General features: G+C 38.8%; 1 protein-coding gene, 1 long non-coding RNA gene and 1 other non-coding gene across 3 annotated transcripts; 2 read left to right on the top strand and 1 right to left on the bottom strand.

The window, feature by feature from the left end:
• Window positions 1–1,286: 1,286 nt before the first annotated feature.
• Window positions 1,287–2,688, bottom strand: LOC131773780 (uncharacterized). Its single transcript, XR_009339364.2, has 3 exons — window positions 2,658–2,688; window positions 1,978–2,026; window positions 1,287–1,349 (listed from the first exon to the last, which is right to left on the bottom strand). It is a non-coding gene; the product is annotated as an uncharacterized lncRNA (long non-coding RNA).
• A 195-nt stretch (window positions 2,689–2,883) lies between these two features.
• On the top strand, window positions 2,884–14,186 carry LOC131773779 (uncharacterized). Its single transcript, XR_010716102.1, has 9 exons — window positions 2,884–3,170; window positions 4,759–4,942; window positions 6,022–6,306; window positions 6,767–6,920; window positions 7,546–7,842; window positions 8,437–8,541; window positions 9,910–10,068; window positions 10,382–10,679; window positions 11,362–14,186. It is a non-coding gene; the product is annotated as an uncharacterized protein (transcript).
• A 3,038-nt stretch (window positions 14,187–17,224) lies between these two features.
• LOC131773787 (dynein light chain Tctex-type 5-B) lies at window positions 17,225–17,758 on the top strand. The gene has a single exon (XM_066159935.1). The coding sequence runs from the start codon at window positions 17,225–17,227 to the stop codon at window positions 17,756–17,758; it is 534 nt and encodes a 177-aa protein (XP_066016032.1).
• The last annotated feature ends 113 nt before the right edge of the window (window positions 17,759–17,871 follow it).

Genomic DNA, 17,871 nt, shown 5'->3' with positions numbered 1-17,871 from the left:
TTTGATGAAATGATCGGCAAGGGCGCCGCCATCTTGGATGGTCGAGCGAAGCATGAGCGGCAGTCTTGTAGTCGGTTTGGAATTCCGCATACTAAAGATCTCTTTAAAACGGAAGCGTGAGGAGATTGACATGGGCACCCCTTCTTATATCATTTGGCAGGGTATAAGCAAATTGTGTGCCAAATTTCATGCTTGTAAGCCACATGAGAGATAGCTAGTATTATAGCTTGCTTGTTGTTCTTGACAGGTACAGTAAAATCAACAGATTTTGATTTAGTCAAGAGACTAAGCCTGGAAACTATATATTAAAAGTCACAGGAGACAATCACAGCAGACATTGTCTGCATATTGAATTACTTAAATTTCCTCACATCAAATATGAAAGTTTGTGACCCAAAACAATGTGTGATTTTTTGGCTTTTAGCACCACATGCTCTGCTTCCTATCAATTACAGTGGAGAACAATCAGTAACTTTTTATAGCAATTTTTACATTTTTACCAAAAAATGGAAGTTCAGCACAGTGCCCAAACTACAGGTTAACATATCCCATTTAATGCATTGGTTGTCTACTTAACAAATAGAGAAGCCTTGACTGTGCTCTGTTTTGTTATGAAGCATGCAGGAAGCAGCTAGAGCATGAATGAAGTGTAGGGGGAAACTCAAGACTTAGTCAAGTGTTTCAAGTGTTTCTCCCCACTTCTTGAGTTGCATTGCACAAAAATTGTAACACCCCCCCCCCCCCATTTCTCAACTCTACATTACTGCATATCCCTCCCATATTCTCAGTACCATCCAAAAGAGAGAAGGATGGTATTATAATTATCAGTACAATCTTAAATTTGAAATCAAAGAGTGAACATTTTTTTTCTTATTGTATTTAATACATTTCTCTTGAAAATATATCTACCAGTAAATCAGATTGAATACAAAAGTTGATGTGTTTTTTCCCCTGATATTGAAGTAGAAAAAGTTTCTTTTTGGTTTTGCCATGAAAGTGGGAGAATGAATGCTTTTCACATGACTGTATAGGCCAGGACTATGGAAAAACTTCTGACGTAACCTCATTAGACCAAATACTAAAGTGTTAAAAACCTCCCAGGCATAAACAACAAAGAAAGTTTCTATTAGGCAGATTTCTGATTACTAACCCTATGGCACGACTTCAATTTGGTTTTGCTATTCATTTGTACAATTGTGACTCAATCTCCATTACAACTCCTATCTTTTTCAAAAAGACTTATGGATATAGCACTCACCAGGAATTACATTTTAACTATGGGGTCTATGTTTCTATCAGACAACTGCCTTTGTACTAACCCTTCAGAAGAGGATGAACCTCCACTCCAGCTATGTGTACATGTAATCAGAAACAAAAAGAGGTGAAACAGTCAAAACAGCTAAATCATTCTATAATAGTCATTAAATATGTGAAACGTTACATGAGATTTAAGTGTCTCCATCATACCATAATAAATTGATAATAGTTTATTTAAATCATAAAATAATAAATCATTGTGCTAAAAATCCTTTAATTCATTCATTCCCAGGACAGCATGGTAATTCTCCTTACTATCTACCCTAAAATTCTAATGATTTTAGTTAGGAAAATTTGGTACTTCTTAGTCACTCAAAGGAGTGAAAGAGTTGACTCCAAAGAGTGACTAAGACACGACTCCTCCACATTATCAACATCAAGCAGAAAGTAATGAGATAAAGAAAATAATTATTAAGAGGATCAGTAGCACAGTCACGTGCACAAACACAGAGATAGTTGGCTGATCCCATACCAATTCTCCCAACTATTATCATGAGAATGGGACGGCAGACAGTGAAGAGAATTACAAATGAGATCTTGGGAGTGAAAGAGTTAAATGATAGACATGACAAAATGAAATGTGAGAGTTGACTGCACACTTTCATAAAGCAATGAGGCAAACCACAACTGAGTGTGAAAGTGCTACTGCACTGTTGGTACCTTCTTCCCATATCATCTTCATCCATTATGGACTGATCATTCACTCTTCCTTGAAAAAAGACGAATTAGGAATTAGTGGACGATTTCATAACAAGTAATTGGAAACTGTTAGATTTCATTAGCTTAGAGTACCACAGAATCATTTCTTCTGTTCCTTTGAATGCATAAAATGATCATACAAACATTTTCAGATCTCTACACAGTGTTGTAGAGCTCGGTAGAAGGCTTTCATTTTCACCATAGGACAAGACAACATTGCAAAATCCAAGGCTCCACACACTTAGCATAGAAACAATCACATGATACAATCACGAGGCATTCAAAATTGTATTAGCCGTTCTTTATTGATCAATTGCAACCCGATGCCACAGACAGATCACGCTTGTGTTTGACTTCGTTCTTACACCGAACGATCGACCAAACGATTTCGGCAGTTTCCGTTCATCGTTAATGCTCATTCAATCGCATCGTCGAGAGAAAAGTTGGCAATTTGAAGCCTTTCAATGTGATTTCCTAGCCGAAATTCTAAAAATAAATTATGGTAAGCCAACGTACGTTCCAATTCGCGCCATAATAGTCAGGAAGAACTCGGAAATGTTTCAAGCGTAAAAAGTAAATGTAAGAGTATACTAAATTATAAGAACTGGGAAATATTAGAAGAAAAATGATTTAACACTCACAAAAATCTCTACCACAGATTGCCAACTCTGGTCGGCTTATTAGTAGCAAAGAAAATGTATGATATGTTTCGCATTATAATCCATTAGTACGTAACATGTGATTGGTTGTTAGCCAACGTCCTATTTGGAAATGCTCTGGAAAAGGCCACCAACGGAATCGAGTGTACTATAGTGGAAAGATTTAAGGGAATCCCCTCATGGGATACCTTGTCACCATGATGAACGCACCACTATCAGTTCCATTACGACAAACTTTTTCACGAATGTTTAAGAAATGTGACACCTGAGCTTGAAGTGTACCATGGCGGATGTCCGAGATGATTTTGCAAACTTATCCCTAGATGAAATAGCAAGAAAAAGGCTGGAGTGTTAGCAAAATTCAGAAACAAATTTGTGTTGCAATTAGCTCTCTCGAGGCCGGAAGTGACTTGGGGACAAACGAGCAAGTTCGACACATCCGATTGCTAGTAAACAAGAATATAGATCTGATAAAAGCCCCGTGCAACGAAGAAGGTATACCTGTTTATAATTTTATTGTTATTTTCCATGTTCTTGTATCGTAAAGTAAAACCATCGTTTCTTACTTCGCCCGTTTTTCCCTCAGGTCTTATAAAATTGTTAAGGGTTTGTTTGGTCGCTTCTGAGTAAAGTTTCTTCATCTAAAAGATAATCGACAGTTTAAGCAGGGATTACATCAAATTAGGAAATATTTCCAGACAGTCCATTCCTCATTATGCATGCACATCTTAATGGTGATACACTGAATAATGAAGCCCCATATATGTGTGATAATAAAGTATGGGGCTGTTTTTGCCCCTGTTTTTGAGCTGTTGTTGTTGATCTGTTGGTGCTGTCTTGTGTTGTTGATCTGTTGTTGTTGACCTGTTGTTGGTTTTTTGGAAGTATGCTTTTGAATGGAACAACTCAAATCATGTTGTTCCCATCTTCTCTTTTAGATATATTTGATGTATATTGAATTTTCCCCACCAGATCAGGTAGTCAGCATACTCTGGTCAGATTTGAATTATATTTTTTCAGTGTTCTATTAAATACTGAAGTTTGCCACAAATGTTGATGCTAACTTGATGAAAGAACAAAAAAACAAACAACAACTGGCTCAGAGAAAGGGTCTAAAAAAAACAATCCTAAGTTTCTAGAAGCAAAAATAAAAAAATAAAAGCTTCTGTAGATGCAGATGGGAAATACCTGTATATTGTACTTACTATTTGTCAAAATATCACCATTCTTTTCTTTACTGTTGCGCTAGTTACACTCATAATTAACCAATTGACCCCAAATAGTGACGAGCATCTAATTTCTCCTACAATATCACCCCTGAATCAAACATTTGGGTCACAAGAATAAAGGAATTATCACCAACTGAAGAAGCTCTTGATTCTTAAACAAATTTCTTCTTGTCAACATCTTAGGAAATGAAAGTCAATGTTTTCAGTGAATAACACAGGTATACTTGTCGGGAAAAGAACTCAGAGGGGTCCTAATGGGAGTGGAACCTATGACCTCCCAATTAGTACATGTACTTTGGATGCTCTACCACTGAGCTACAGAGGACTTGTGGCAGGCTTGGCAGTTTAACCCTTTCCCCCTAATGCCATTATACATATTCTACACACTGTTCTTTCTACATTTCCTAGGGTGCTGACAAGGGGAATTTGTTTACTGATTAAAAGCTTCCTGGTGTTGGTTATCATTTCCTTCATTCTGATGACCTTAACATGTGATTCAGGGGTGATATTATAAGGAGAAATAAAATGCTAGTCACTCTTACAGTTTAAAGGGAAACAACAAGCTCCATAATGACTAACTTCTACATACTGCTAGGATTGGACTGTTGAATGTGATGCTTTTGTGCAATGATGATGTAAATAAGGATGGTAAATGTTAAGCCTGGTGATTTAAGTGAAAGGTGATGAGTTCAGTGCACGAGACAGGCAGAAAAGGAAGGAAATGTTCAGAGAACAGTTTAGAAAATATGCATACTGATGTTAGGGCGTAAAGGGATCATTTACAATATTTATGACTGCAAGTCAATATTTGATATATAAACAGAATGGGCTTTGAAACACAACTTTCCTTGCAGAGTCATCGGTTTGAGGACTGTTGGGAAAGTAATCCAGGATGAAACTGGCAGCCTGGGAGCGGCTAGGGGAAGGTGGATTTTCAAGTGTGATAGGAGCTAAGCTTAAAGGGAATGATGTTGCTGTCAAGTTGTTAAAAAATCTTAAAGAAACAAGGACTCTGCTTACAGAAGGAAATCTATTGAGGTGAACTTTTAAGCATGCTAATTTCTACCTTCTTAGATAATTATAAAGTTTAATGTTACAATCATTAGCTTAAAATTATGTAACCTCTCTTCAACCCTTTTGATGAAGTTGAGTGATTTTTTGCAAAATACACTTTATGCAGTCTTCCATATATGCATTTAGTTTTGTTCTTGCACCAAGTGGCTCACCCAGCTGGAGCTTTGTCCTGGTTTGCTAATTACCATGAAGCAAACCAGGAGTTTCAACTTTATCTGGATGGGATGCAAATCCATTACAAGGTTACCCCCCCCCCCCCCCAGCATTTCATCAGGCTTCCCTGGCAACTAACTCGCTGGGTACCTATTTACTTGTATACTCTGGTTGGAGAGAGGGCACTGTGAGAGCAAAGTGTTTTGCTGAAGAGCACACATATTGACTCAGCCACATCTTGAATTTGTATTTTTTGATCTGTACTTAAGCGCACTTACCATTCAGTCTCCATTTCCTCTTAAGCTTTTAATCAAAACTATAACAAAATTCTCATGAATGTACATGGATTGGTTACAATAAAATCTCAAGAACATGATTGGTTATCACCAGCCTGATCTGAGCAATAATTAGACAGTGTACACTTCATACTTGTAATTTGATGATGTAATAGGACAGCTAAAGGGACAGTTAACACGTCATACCTGTGTAAGTGAACAGAGCGTGTCACTAATATGTGTTGTTGCCTCCCATTTCACCAAGCTGACTATGTTTTTTTCATGAAAACTTATCGCCAGTGTCTAGTTTCTTTCTCAAATTTTGTCATAGTTTTGATTAATTGGTAACAGGACTTCATGTCATCCAATTCTACCTGTAATCATTACACTCATGATTAACAAATCACACTTCTTGGTCAACAGATTTTGTTTATCACTCATATGATTACAAACCATATTGGACTCACTTGGTCCTATTACCATTATTAATTATTCTATTGAATATCAGATTATTATAGTTGCTCTCAGTTACATTCAATTCAAATTTAAAACCCCTCTTTGGAAAATTAGCTCTTACTAGCTTCTTTAAAATTATTTTAAATTTTTGATACACAGAGATCTTCGGCATGATAACATTATTGCATTCAGAGGAATGAACATTTTGGAGCATGATGTCTCACATGAGAATTCACCCTTAAAGCAGGATGCCCTTTTCTGGTGATGGAGTACATTCCTAAGAACTTGTACAGATTTGTTGAGGATCACAAAACTCCAGAATCTAGGGGACTTCCTAAAAGTCAAGTGTGGACCATTGGTAGAGGAATGGCTAATGGCTTGATGTACCTACACAGTTTGAATCCTCCAATAAGCCACAGGGATTTAAAACCTGACAATATACTGGTGAGATTCCTGTAGAAATCATCTGTTTCAGACTTTTGTCAGAAAAACAGAAGACAGACTGTAGTTTTATGAAAAAAAAAATAAAAGGGAAAGAAATGATTGATTAATTAATTAGTTGAAATTGATCAAAATAAAAAAAAGAAAAAAATCAGCAAATGAGTTAATTTTTTCTTAAATTATTTAGATATATGTTGCACAGCAAAGACCCAAGGTTTATAGAATCATTCTTACTGGAATTTTATTACCTTTTTGAGACCTGTTTGCTAGGAAAAGCAAAAATTTAATATATTTGAATATAAACGGAAGATAAAAAATAGACTAGTTGAAAAAATATTGAAAAACTTTGATGTTCTATCGTACTATTTTTAAGCTGTTAAATAACTCGATCAGTATCTCTAGAACACATTCAAAAAATTTCATCCTGATTATTCCTTTATTTGTAAATCATAAATTAATCAAGTTGGACATCAGAAGCTTGCGGGTAAAACTAGCAGACTTTGGCTTATCAAGAACAATTGAGAGGAGTGGCAATGATCTGTCTTTGTTCCATGCGCGCTGGACAGCACCTGAAGTGTGGGATGATTACTTCACAGATGATGAGTATAATGTAGAAGGTAACATTAACCCTTTGATCAGAAAGATCAGAATTTTTGTCACACCATGAGCTTCCTTCATGAGGGGAGCATTGGGATTTTCGGTTCTGGCTTTCTTTTAGATATTTTTTTTTTGGTTTTTGTGCCAAAGAACTTTGGTTTTTCAGTTTTGGTGTTCATTGCAGTTACGCATTTTCCATTTTCGGTATTCATAAAAAACACTAATGAGTTTTTGGATTTGGTATCCGATGTCGTTTTCAGTTTTTTCCTATTTGGGCGCCGGTGTTTCTTCAATTTGAGCGACAAATATGCAGCACCACTGATCTCAAATGCCGCGAAAACCACTGTATGTTCCACTTGTCACCACTGTATCGGATTATCAGTTTTGACGGTTTTGCAAGCGGTTTGCGGTTTTCGGTTTTGATCTAATTCTTTAGCGCTTTTGCGGATTTGGATGATTTTTTTTCTACGATTTTGCGGTTTCTAATAGACCCCAATGCACCCCTGTCCTTCATCTAAGTCAAAACCTACACTTCATGACTTAATTTCCTCCAAGTAGCTAGTGAAATATAACAAGTAATGAAAGGTTTTTCATCCAAAATGAGTATGTTAGCATTACAAACAAACTGCTACTTTCTTCACCCAGAACTGACAGATACAACAGAAGAGCACACAGGCTTTGATGACGAGTTTTTTTATCTACGTGCTGACATCTACTCGTATGCTCAAGTAGTAGCCTATACGTTAACAGGAAATACACCGTGGCAAGGTAGAAACTCTGTCAGTGTACAGGGCATTCAAAACAACTTGATAAAGAAGGAGGACAGAGTGGAGTTGCCCGAAGAAATGGGTGGTGTATTGAGAAAAGTTATAGAGGACTGTCGTCTGGAAAATCCTGAGATGAGACCTACAGCAGACCAACTGGTTTTGGAGTATTTTAGTGGTAGAGTTTCCAAAGTTCCAATTACTCTCATTTACTCTCACTGGCAATTGCTGCTCGTAAATACACTTCTCAACGAAAACTTCTCCACTATCTTTACGCAGTTAGAACTTAACTGATTTTCTACGAAGACTTGTGGGACCAGAAGTGTTCTTGTCAAGTCAATACACTGGCAAATTTCGTCGTTTCTCTGACCAGAATTGAATGACAAGTCTAACGGCAAAGGGAAAAACAAGTAAAAATAAGCCTAACTGAAATTTTCTTGACCAGGAACTGCGTGCCATGATTAAACAGAACAAGCACTCCACACACACCACGTCTTACGTGCTATTGGACTTCCCAACCAACTTTTGAATTGGCAGTCGCGTTTAGTGCCGATCGGAACGTTTGAATATCTGCTTTGATTCGTCATTTACTGAATTAGAAAAATTATTCTGCCCGGCTTAAAAGATTTTAGCGTTTTTTATCCATTTCTTTGTTATTTCGTAGCATTTTTTTGGTCTTATTTTTTTGCTCAGTATGTAAACATCACTTTCTTCATCTAAATATAAAGTTTTTAATCTTTAACACATAGCTTACCAGAGTTTTTTCTTGAAGGTGATGTTAACCCGTACCAAACTGAAGCCAAAAGCGCTGAGTTTTTTTTCCTGTGGGTTCCTCCAGAACACTTATATCTTTGTTGCTGAGAGCTTAGTGGACGAGGTAATACTGGGTAAAAATTTCCGCACAGCTCCATACTATTGTAAAACAAATCTGTTTCCCCAATGGCAATGTATTGTTTTTGTCATTGTTTTCTCTATCCAAGAAGTGAATGCATAATTTAGTATGGGGCTGTGCGGAAATTTTACCGTAATACCGTAGTAGTAATTGGTGGTAATGGAGAAGTGGTGATTACTGCGGGGAGGTATTTGTATCATTTTCTCGCTGCCTAAGTTGAGCTCTACCATTTTGTCAATAGTACATGATATCCTCAAAACTTCGTATTTTGTGGAAGAGAAGGTGATGGGTTGGTACTTTCAAACTCTAGCCCAGTTGGTTTATCACCTGAAATACTGTTGAGCCTGCGTGGATAAAGTTGATTTCCCTTTGACGAATTTGTGGTCTTTTACCCAGCAACACTGCTGTTTTCGCGGTTTTTGATGGCCTAGTAATATACTTCCGTAAAATTATTAGCGCTGCGGCAGGAGCGTTTCTTCGCCCGCGAGAGGTCTGGGAAGAGTCTGAAACTAATTTTTATTTCGTAAAAAAGGTTGTGGTTATTCGTCGTGGTGAATAACAATAAAATAAACGATATAGTCACGTGTGTCATAGATCGCGACGTTTCGACTGCATACTGCTAGTCTTCTTCAGGCGATGAAGTCGACTGGTCATGCGTGATCTTATAAAGCATGATGCTCTGCTGTGATTAGTTGTTTTTTAACAGCTCTGATTGGTGCATTTTCGATCCTTGCTGTTTCACCCACTGATTTGCTCCCTCGGCGGTCCGCTGTCGCACTGCTCTCCTGTTGTTGTGTTTTTTGATCGTGGGCATCCACTATCCCTGTTGATGTTGTTAAGGTGAAGTCTTATATGAATTGCCTCTTTGACCCTGCACGTGTAGTAATAAGGGTCACGATCAATAAACTGTACTTCGTTCCAGAGTGGCTTGTGTCCGGTGTTGTGGGTCTGCTCTGAAACGGCGGAGGTCTCGGAACGGGCGAGTCGGATGTCTCCATCGTGCTCCTTAATTCGGTATCGTCCACGTAGCGTTTCCAGATCCGAGGCTTGTAGGATGATGTAGTTATCGCATGTCCTTCGAAATTCTCCATGCAGAGGTTAGCAATAACAGCGGAAACCGGACCGGGAACCATGGCAGCGCCGTCTTTTTGCTCTTTAATCGATCCATTATACCTTCGTATTGAGACCCCTAGCAGACGGCTCGCTTTGCGCGATGCCTCAAACTTTCTCGTGGGAGTTGAGACGCTCTTGCCTTCGCGCTAATAATGAAGGTCAGCTCGTAGGCTGCTTACACTAAGCTTCTCCGTCTTATCCTATGTATGTCTTGATTGATTTGTCCTCTTTAACCAACAGTCCAGTGAAGGGTATTTTAAGACAGCAGTTCGTCCCCAAGGATTCCCCCCTGAGTGTCTGTTGTGCTCTGTAGAGGTCGGCAACAAGGAGTACAACGACGTGCCAAAGGAGTGGGTTTATGAACAGAAGTATAGGGAGCACTACGGAAAATTTAGGCAGGTACATATATCGAGACCAGATTTTCACATATGTTTTTTTGTACGTATAAGATAGGGCGGCGAAGAAAAACAACTTCAGACAATGGAAATTACAACGACGAGCCCATCAAAATAAACTAGCTTCTCTCTTTTTTTTAAATAAAAACCTTTTTTTATTAGAACATTTAGGCTCAGATTAAGAAAAATTTTGAGAATATACTAAGAACATATTCATGCTGAAAGTCAGTAAGAAAGTCTTCCTCATGTAGGGAGATTCCAGGCCTTTTCCCTAGATCCGCCACTGTTCATGACTGATTTTCTTTATCTGCATCTAGGATGCCATCGATAAAAAGATCGAAGACAATCCTGCCATTGCCCTCAAAACATTGATTACCTCCCGGGAGGAGGAAGAAGAAAGACAAGAAATACAACTGATGTTTGGACAGTCAACCTACTGTCACCATAGAGCCGTTCGGGAGATCTGGAGGAACCTAGAAGACTCTAAAAAGAGAGAGTTTGTCGTGTGCAAGACTACTGTCCATCCGGTGTTCAGCACATCTTTTGGCCTCCATGTTGCTGTCCTGACTGCAGACAAACCTCAGAAATTTATCTTCGCTAGAAGGTCTAATCGAGGTATCTATTTTTTTCAAACACCCTTTTTGGCCTTTTGTTAAGAGTTCTGTAACTGTTTACGAGTTTAGAATTTGATTTAAAGGAAAATGAAATTATGGTTAAATTTCATAACGCCACAATTTTCAGTGATATCTGACCCTGATACATCTCCGTTAAAAGACTCCCAAATAGATTTTTACGTACGGACCAGAATGTTCGTATCGATAACAAAACAACCAAACGACCGCCATTACACAGAATATTCCGAGTCACGGAGGTCTCGTGATCCATAGGGCGGGAAAATCTGGCGAACAGGGTTCCCAGCTGCAGGTAACAAGATTGTTTTTTTTAAACCACGAGCCTGTTCCACCGCTGATTTTAGTCAGTTCCCTTTAAAACTATTTAATGTTGATTAAGTAGCAGTTGTCATTTCAATCATTATCAGCTGAACAACAAGCCACTACAACAAACAAATTTGTTTATCGAAGTTGACATGCCATTAACGTGTGGCCCCTTTATACAATCCTGTGTCTCTTAGCACTGAATATGAATATTTGAATTCAACAGCACAACACCAGCACGAACAAAGCAAACTAACAAAACTCAAAACTGAGGCCTTTAGATTTTTTGACACACATCAGCTTTGTTTCATCTAAGGCCCGTTCTCCCGTTTTTGTTTATTTTTTTCCTCGTTATTTTTCAGAGGGAATGGCAACCCCAGGCAAGTTTACCTGTGGGGCTGTGGAAAGTGCCTCAACCAAGGACTACGTCTATAAAAACGACAAGTCTTACGTGGATCTGATTCAGACCGCCGCGCGAGGACTGGAAGAAGAGCTGCGAGTAGAGTTGAAAGGCAGCGACATTAAGGCTCTTTGCCTCACAACCGTGTACCTCAAGTTCGACACGCATGAATGGGGTTGCTGTGGTTACGTGGACCTGTCGGATGAACGAGTGGCTCCCGAGAGGCGACTAACGTTCGAGCAGCTCGGTTCTCGGTTCACGACGGGTCCTAAAGATAAGTTTGAGCACGAAGAGGTGGTAGCTGTTGACTTCGAACTTTCTCGGATGGAGGAGTTCGTGCGAGAGAATTACCAAGATTTTGCAAGCTCAGCTAAGCTAGTAGTGGTGAAAGTTTTGCAGTCGTTTTTCGGAGTCGCTGCCGTGGAGAGAGCTTTTCGTGTTTATCTGGAAGATGGAGACAATACCCTCCCAAAGGAGATTGCATCTTGAACAAATTTGGTGATAAATGCTCGAATTTTCTTTTTCTCTTCTCAGTGATAGCCTTACTTAAAATAACCGCAGGCTCCAGTTAGGGAGACTAGCCCGCAAGGGAAGCTTTATAAAGTGTATTAGACATTTTGTACTCCGTTTGGTCCCCAATGAGCAGCTTGTCTTTCACTGTTAACTCTGTCTTTACTGACACATGACCAAAGTTCATAGTACTGTTACGACTATTAAATCGGGGGGGAACTATCGAGCACGCCACGCTCGGCGAAAGGCACCAAGACTCTCGAACTGTCTTTTACACTTTTTCTGAATTACTCAGTTCCACAGTACACAATTCTGGGTAACTCTCTAAGGCTCTCACACTTTGATTCTCACTGAATAATTCTTATTCAGCCACGAAATTTTGACCGTACTCTTCTGCACATTGTCTGCGTTCTTGTAGTCTACTCTTCACTCCTCTCACCACTCTCCTAAGTAAGCTGTAAAGGACATGTCTATATACTAACTACTAACAGATGTGGTTAGGCATGCCCGCTGGCTGTCCTTGAGAGATTAAACATTTGTTGTTAGAACAATAAACCAAACAATATTACGAGACTTTCAAAAGGAACAACAAAGTACTTCCGATCAACTGAATCAACCTCTGACTGCGTAAGCCAAAAAGCAAGAGGGTCCAAAGCAAGGTTAGTACACAAACTAAGCTCGTCCACTTATGGAAGTTAGAGCAGGCTGCCAGAACTCGACAACTTATCACAACAGTTCAAACCTCGATATCTTCGGAATTCGAATTCATACATTAAATACGTACATTCTAAAGATAAACGAAAGACTAAATCATACTGAACTGACTAACTAAATGTATGACTTATTAAACAACAAATACTTCATAACAGTAAGGTATGTTCTATTCTAGTCATATGAACAGAGAATATCAACTGAGAGAACTTATCCCCCATACATACCCCTATTCCAATGATAATGTTTTGAATATTATTTTAGTGCGCGTTCCTGCGGTGCGACTATTTTGAGAAAAACAACCGATTGGTTTGTGGTTCTGTAATGAAATTTGATTTGTGATGTTTGGCGACTTGCGGTTGTGGTGTTCATTTTGATGACGTGATGTTATCTTTTCGTCAAGACGATTAAAAAAACAAGTTGAAAAAACGTAACCTCTGAGCGCTACTCTTGAAGCCTGAGTTTTTTTCTCCTCTACTCCACAAGTTAGGGCGCGTTAATGGGAGGATTCGAGCGGACGAACTGAATATCTTGCAATGGTTGATTCAGGTAAATTACCTCAAGGATTATCGATTAAGCGGCAATAGCGCAACATGACACATTTTCCAGAATACAGAAAGCAAACTGGCTCGATCTTGATGATTTCTTAATTTTGAAAATCAATGACTCTTTACCTCGATCGAATTTGGTAGAGAATTAATAGCGGATGGCTTTTTACAAGATCCCCATGGTTTGAGAGAAAACGAAAACACCAGCACAAACTAATCGATTTTGGGTTAGTCTGAGCTGCAGTTGGGGGCGACTTCTTATCCTTTCACGCATCTCTTTGTGACACATTTATTGAGCTTAGTGGTTAAATAGAGAATCAAACGTGGACGTATTTTGAGAGGAATCAATTTGAATCAATTTAAAAAATTCATTTATGTGGCAATAGCGATTAATTCCAGCGCTTTATAATCCAAGACTAAAAATACAGAAAGAGGACCAGTTTGAAACGCTGGTTTCTAACTTTGAAATTTTACAAAGTGACATTGACTAGCTCTTGCTGAATTCGGTTAGTTTATGGCTCGTTACTTTTGTTGTGAATTTAGCTGTCCAGGAGGTAGATTTAGCCCCACGTTTCATTTCCTGATTAGTGTGTTTACCTTTGACCTACTATACCTTTAAAAGATTGATAAAAATATTTAGTCTGTTTGTAATGAACAACAGGAAGGGTTCTGCTGGTTGTGTTCTTGTTTGGGTCATTGTCCCGTTGACCTTGGTTTGGATAGCCTACGTGTAGGGTACGGCTACACTTTGGCTGTGGTTTGGACGAGCAACATAGTTCCTGTTGGTGTTTTTTGTTTTCTCTAATTCAATAATCGGCTTTTCATAGCGTAGAATATCAAGTGCTTTGTTGTTCACTTGTGAACAATGTTTGGGTCAGGAGTTTTGTAGAGAGCTTCAATCTTCCAAGATCGACAGGCCTATAACCTTAACATGTGTACTAATAAAGCACTTAAGGAAGTGTATTATACTTGATTTAGTTAATTGAGCAGTTAGCCTAATAAAGAAGAAAATCCGGAAGATGAGTCTCGGTCCTTCTTGCTTGATATAGTGTTCTATGGCCAACTCCCTCCAAAGTTGTTTGTAACACTTTTATGAATTGGCAGACAACTTTGTTTACGTGGTCTTCGTGAGCCCCTGCCGTTTGCAAGAGATTGAAAACATCACTCCAACAGCAAACGTTAAGCTAACCCTACAGATAAGCATGATTCAAACATGTCTGCCTATAAGGATAAGTATTCAAATGGTAAGCCAAACGTGTTTCTGATAAATGATCAACTTCTTTCTTTATTCCAGAGATGACTTATCTTGAAATACCGTCTTTCATAATTTTGTCACTTACCCACACGATGCTTTCGATATCGCTGATTGTAGAAATGTGTGAGGTGTTCGTCAAACTATGATGAACATATCAAACTGCGCACGCAGATCACTGCATATCAGATGTTAAGCAGCAGCAGCCCGTGAAATGGAAGACGGCTTGAGATTCGAAGAGTACATTTTTCTTTGTCTGAGGTTCTGTAGAGATAATTATGATCTTTGTTATTTAACGACAAAGCTCAAAGTGAAACATATTTCTTGAAAAAAAAAACTGAGGACAGAATATTCTAACGCAGTGTTTTTGCATGACAATTATTTTTCGATCGTTAGATGCAAACCAGCTTTTTCAAAAGGGTTTGTGTAAATTCCCAGTTTTCTCTTCAAAATCGGGGGAATATTGTTAGAAAGCCTTACAATTTTGGCCATCTTTGTGGTTCAGTGGAAGGAAATATATTCGTCGGGACTATTTTGAGAGGCAAGGGTTAGCCCTACGCTGTCGCGGTCCCTGAATTTGAATTTTCAAATTTGTAACCTGCAATCTGAGTCATTTTTCACTAAGTTTTTTTCCTGGTTGTTAAACAAATTCTGCTTAATAGCAACGTGGGAAGTATATAGAGAAAAGTAAGGAGAATATACATACTGATGTTAGAGATTAATGGTTCATTGAAGAAGTGAAATTTTTTTCGGTTTGAGTGATCTTTATTTTTTTCTTTCGGTAAGCGAAGTGACTTGTTTTCGCGTTTTACTCGCTCAGATGAGGAAACGATCTGTGAACACGCTAAATATGTGTCATTTGAAATATTACACAAAATTGATCATGGTTTCATTCCATATAACGAATATTTTGGTTTCCCTCGATTTAAAAAGGCGAAAAAAAATCGCCTTATTATACCAGCGAAACTAGTTTCTACAATTGAATGTTACCTACTACTTGAAAGCGATGACATTCGCTCACAATTATTTTTATCGTAAACGTATATTGATATTTATCTAAGGTTAATTTGTTTACACTGTTGAAAAAATTTCTTTTATGTTGCCTATGGTTTCCTTTGTCGTGGCATCTCGAGCGGACAAAGATAGATAAAAATTTAATTCCCAATTTCATTACAAGAAATGCAGCTATTTCTTGTCACTCTTGGCCGTAGAAAATCTTCCAAACAACTGCTCAAAAACACTTCACCTCCTCTTGACGTTTCTTGATAAACCCTAACACCACCAATTGAAAACAACACCTGTCTTTGAAATGGCAATCAATTATTGATCATTTAAATTTCAACTCATGGGAATTCCGTGAAGCCAACTTTTGGCTTTAAACCACAGTTTGAACATAGCACATGTTGAATTCATTCATCAGTCGAAGGAATTTCCAACGTTCTCACGACGTCGCTACCGACCAGCTCGTGAGTTGCACAACAGTGCGAGAATCACGTGAACACCGGTGACTACGATAGTGAAAACCTCAGTCGCGCGCTTTTCCGGCCAACTCGAAAGGTACTGTTTTGTTTACATCACCGCCGCTTCGAGTGGGATCAAAAACCAGACAGTAAATCGAAGAGACGCAACTTCCATAGTTCATTCAGCGACACGTTCACGAAAAAAATTTACAGAGATAAGCTTGTTGTGGATCTCAAGACTGGCGGACAACAACACAATAATTGAGTTATTCCCATTCATTATCGCTCGTAAACAGACTTTGGGTGAAGCAATTATGGAATAAATGCTTTTTTAAGGGGGCTTCGAGTCATGCTTCCAAAAAATAAACCAGATGCTTTGCCCACAGGTGAAAAATATGTCCAAAGGTTTAGAAGATGGAGAAGAAGAAATTAAAGTTGATTAAATGATATTCAAGGTTAGTATTTAATTTGGTTTAAAAATGCCCTGTCATCTTTGTGCATTGCATGGAGAAAATTATACTTAGGGAGGTTAGATCATCGTGTCAAATGTAAAAACAAATTGAATTTTCGGTCTTCTGTCAGGGCCTTTTAGGTTCTGTGTTTGATATTTTGTCGCATGTCCGAGGAGAGACAAATTAATTCGCCTAGCCTCCAGCTGAGGCATTGTTTCATTGACACTGAGCTGTAGACAAAATTTGTGACGCTCACGGAAAATGTCTCTAAGCAGAAAGGAAGAAATAGTCGCGCGTAATGTTCAGGTCATTTCGCAAAAATAGCATGCATGCAATCGGGCGGGAGATCAGATTTCTTAGTCTGACAAAGGGGTCATAATCCTTCCCTTTGAAGTCTGAATTACCCAATCGAATCTTGTCTGTTCCAATCACCAGGAATTGAAGTAAAATCCTGTCACTGTGGTGAACGTGAAAATCATTGTCAACACTTTTTCTCTTTGGAATCCTGGTAAAGAAATGCTGGGAAAGTTGCTGACTTAAAGTAAGACGAAGTTAAATTCAAGCAGTAACAAGTTTGACCCTTGACACGCACAGTTCTTGCCAATTCGTGCACTTCTCTCGTTGTGAAGGAAAGCTTATTAGTTCTTCCGACCTTGGCATTGACTTTTCAAGAAATTGTACTTATAGCAACTTTATATCTGTGCTTCATACAGCTGAAGTGGAGTGTTGTCTGAAGAAAATACTTCATGCAGGAAAAGAGTCGCGAATCAAATTGAACCATCTGGGAAAACGATGACGCCTTTCTAAACAGATTCAAGAGAAAACACTACAAACACTGACCACTTGAAATAACTTACGATGTATGTGAAAGGTTGAAGGACGGGCCAAAGAAATGAATCTAAAGAAACTTGAACGTATTTCGCCGCCGGTGGATCGATTTTGGAGGCGAAAGAGAACCCAAACGTGGCCGAATGTTCCGTTGTCGGAACTGAGTAAATTAAATGGATGGAATCCATTGGCGACGATTCCCGAAAGCGACGCTGTGAAATCGTCGGAGAAGAGTTCGGGTCGACGAGCCCGCGCTAAAACTGTTTCGGACCTCCGAGTCCGTATTCAAGATGAGCAACTGAGGAAGATTATCTTGGACGTGCTTACGTCGTATTTGTCGCAATTTTCGCAATATGATCATACTCTTTTTGGCCGGCTTGGCCCCTTGCTAAGTGAATTGATAAAAGTTCGTGTTGAGGAGTGCATCGAAGGACGATGTAAAATAGTATCACAGGTTTATATTGGAGCTGTTGTTGGTGAAGGAATAGATGCGGCGACGCAATGTTTATGGACACCGCATTGTGATAAATATGCTACGGCTAGTTATGGAACTCAGTTTTTATTTGCTGTAGGAATCGTATTCGTTGTACAATTATAAAATAAACTAGACATCCCCCAACAGAGTCCTGCGTATCAATTACGCGTGTCTGAGACCCGTGGTTTGGTGAGATGGCGCGGCAGCTTACGTGCACGTTCCCGGCGGACGGAAAC

The sequence above is a fragment of the Pocillopora verrucosa genome, chromosome 13 (genome assembly GCF_036669915.1).
Source record: "Pocillopora verrucosa isolate sample1 chromosome 13, ASM3666991v2, whole genome shotgun sequence".
Lineage (NCBI taxonomy): Eukaryota > Metazoa > Cnidaria > Anthozoa > Scleractinia > Pocilloporidae > Pocillopora > Pocillopora verrucosa.
Note: the sequence above shows the minus strand (reverse complement) of the source record. Positions and strands in the feature narration are given on the sequence as shown.

Bases quoted from the DNA above. Each gene is read 5' to 3' on its own strand.
- LOC131773787 (XM_066159935.1), top strand. From the start codon at position 17,225: ATGAATCTAAAGAAACTTGAACGTATTTCGCCGCCGGTGGATCGATTT.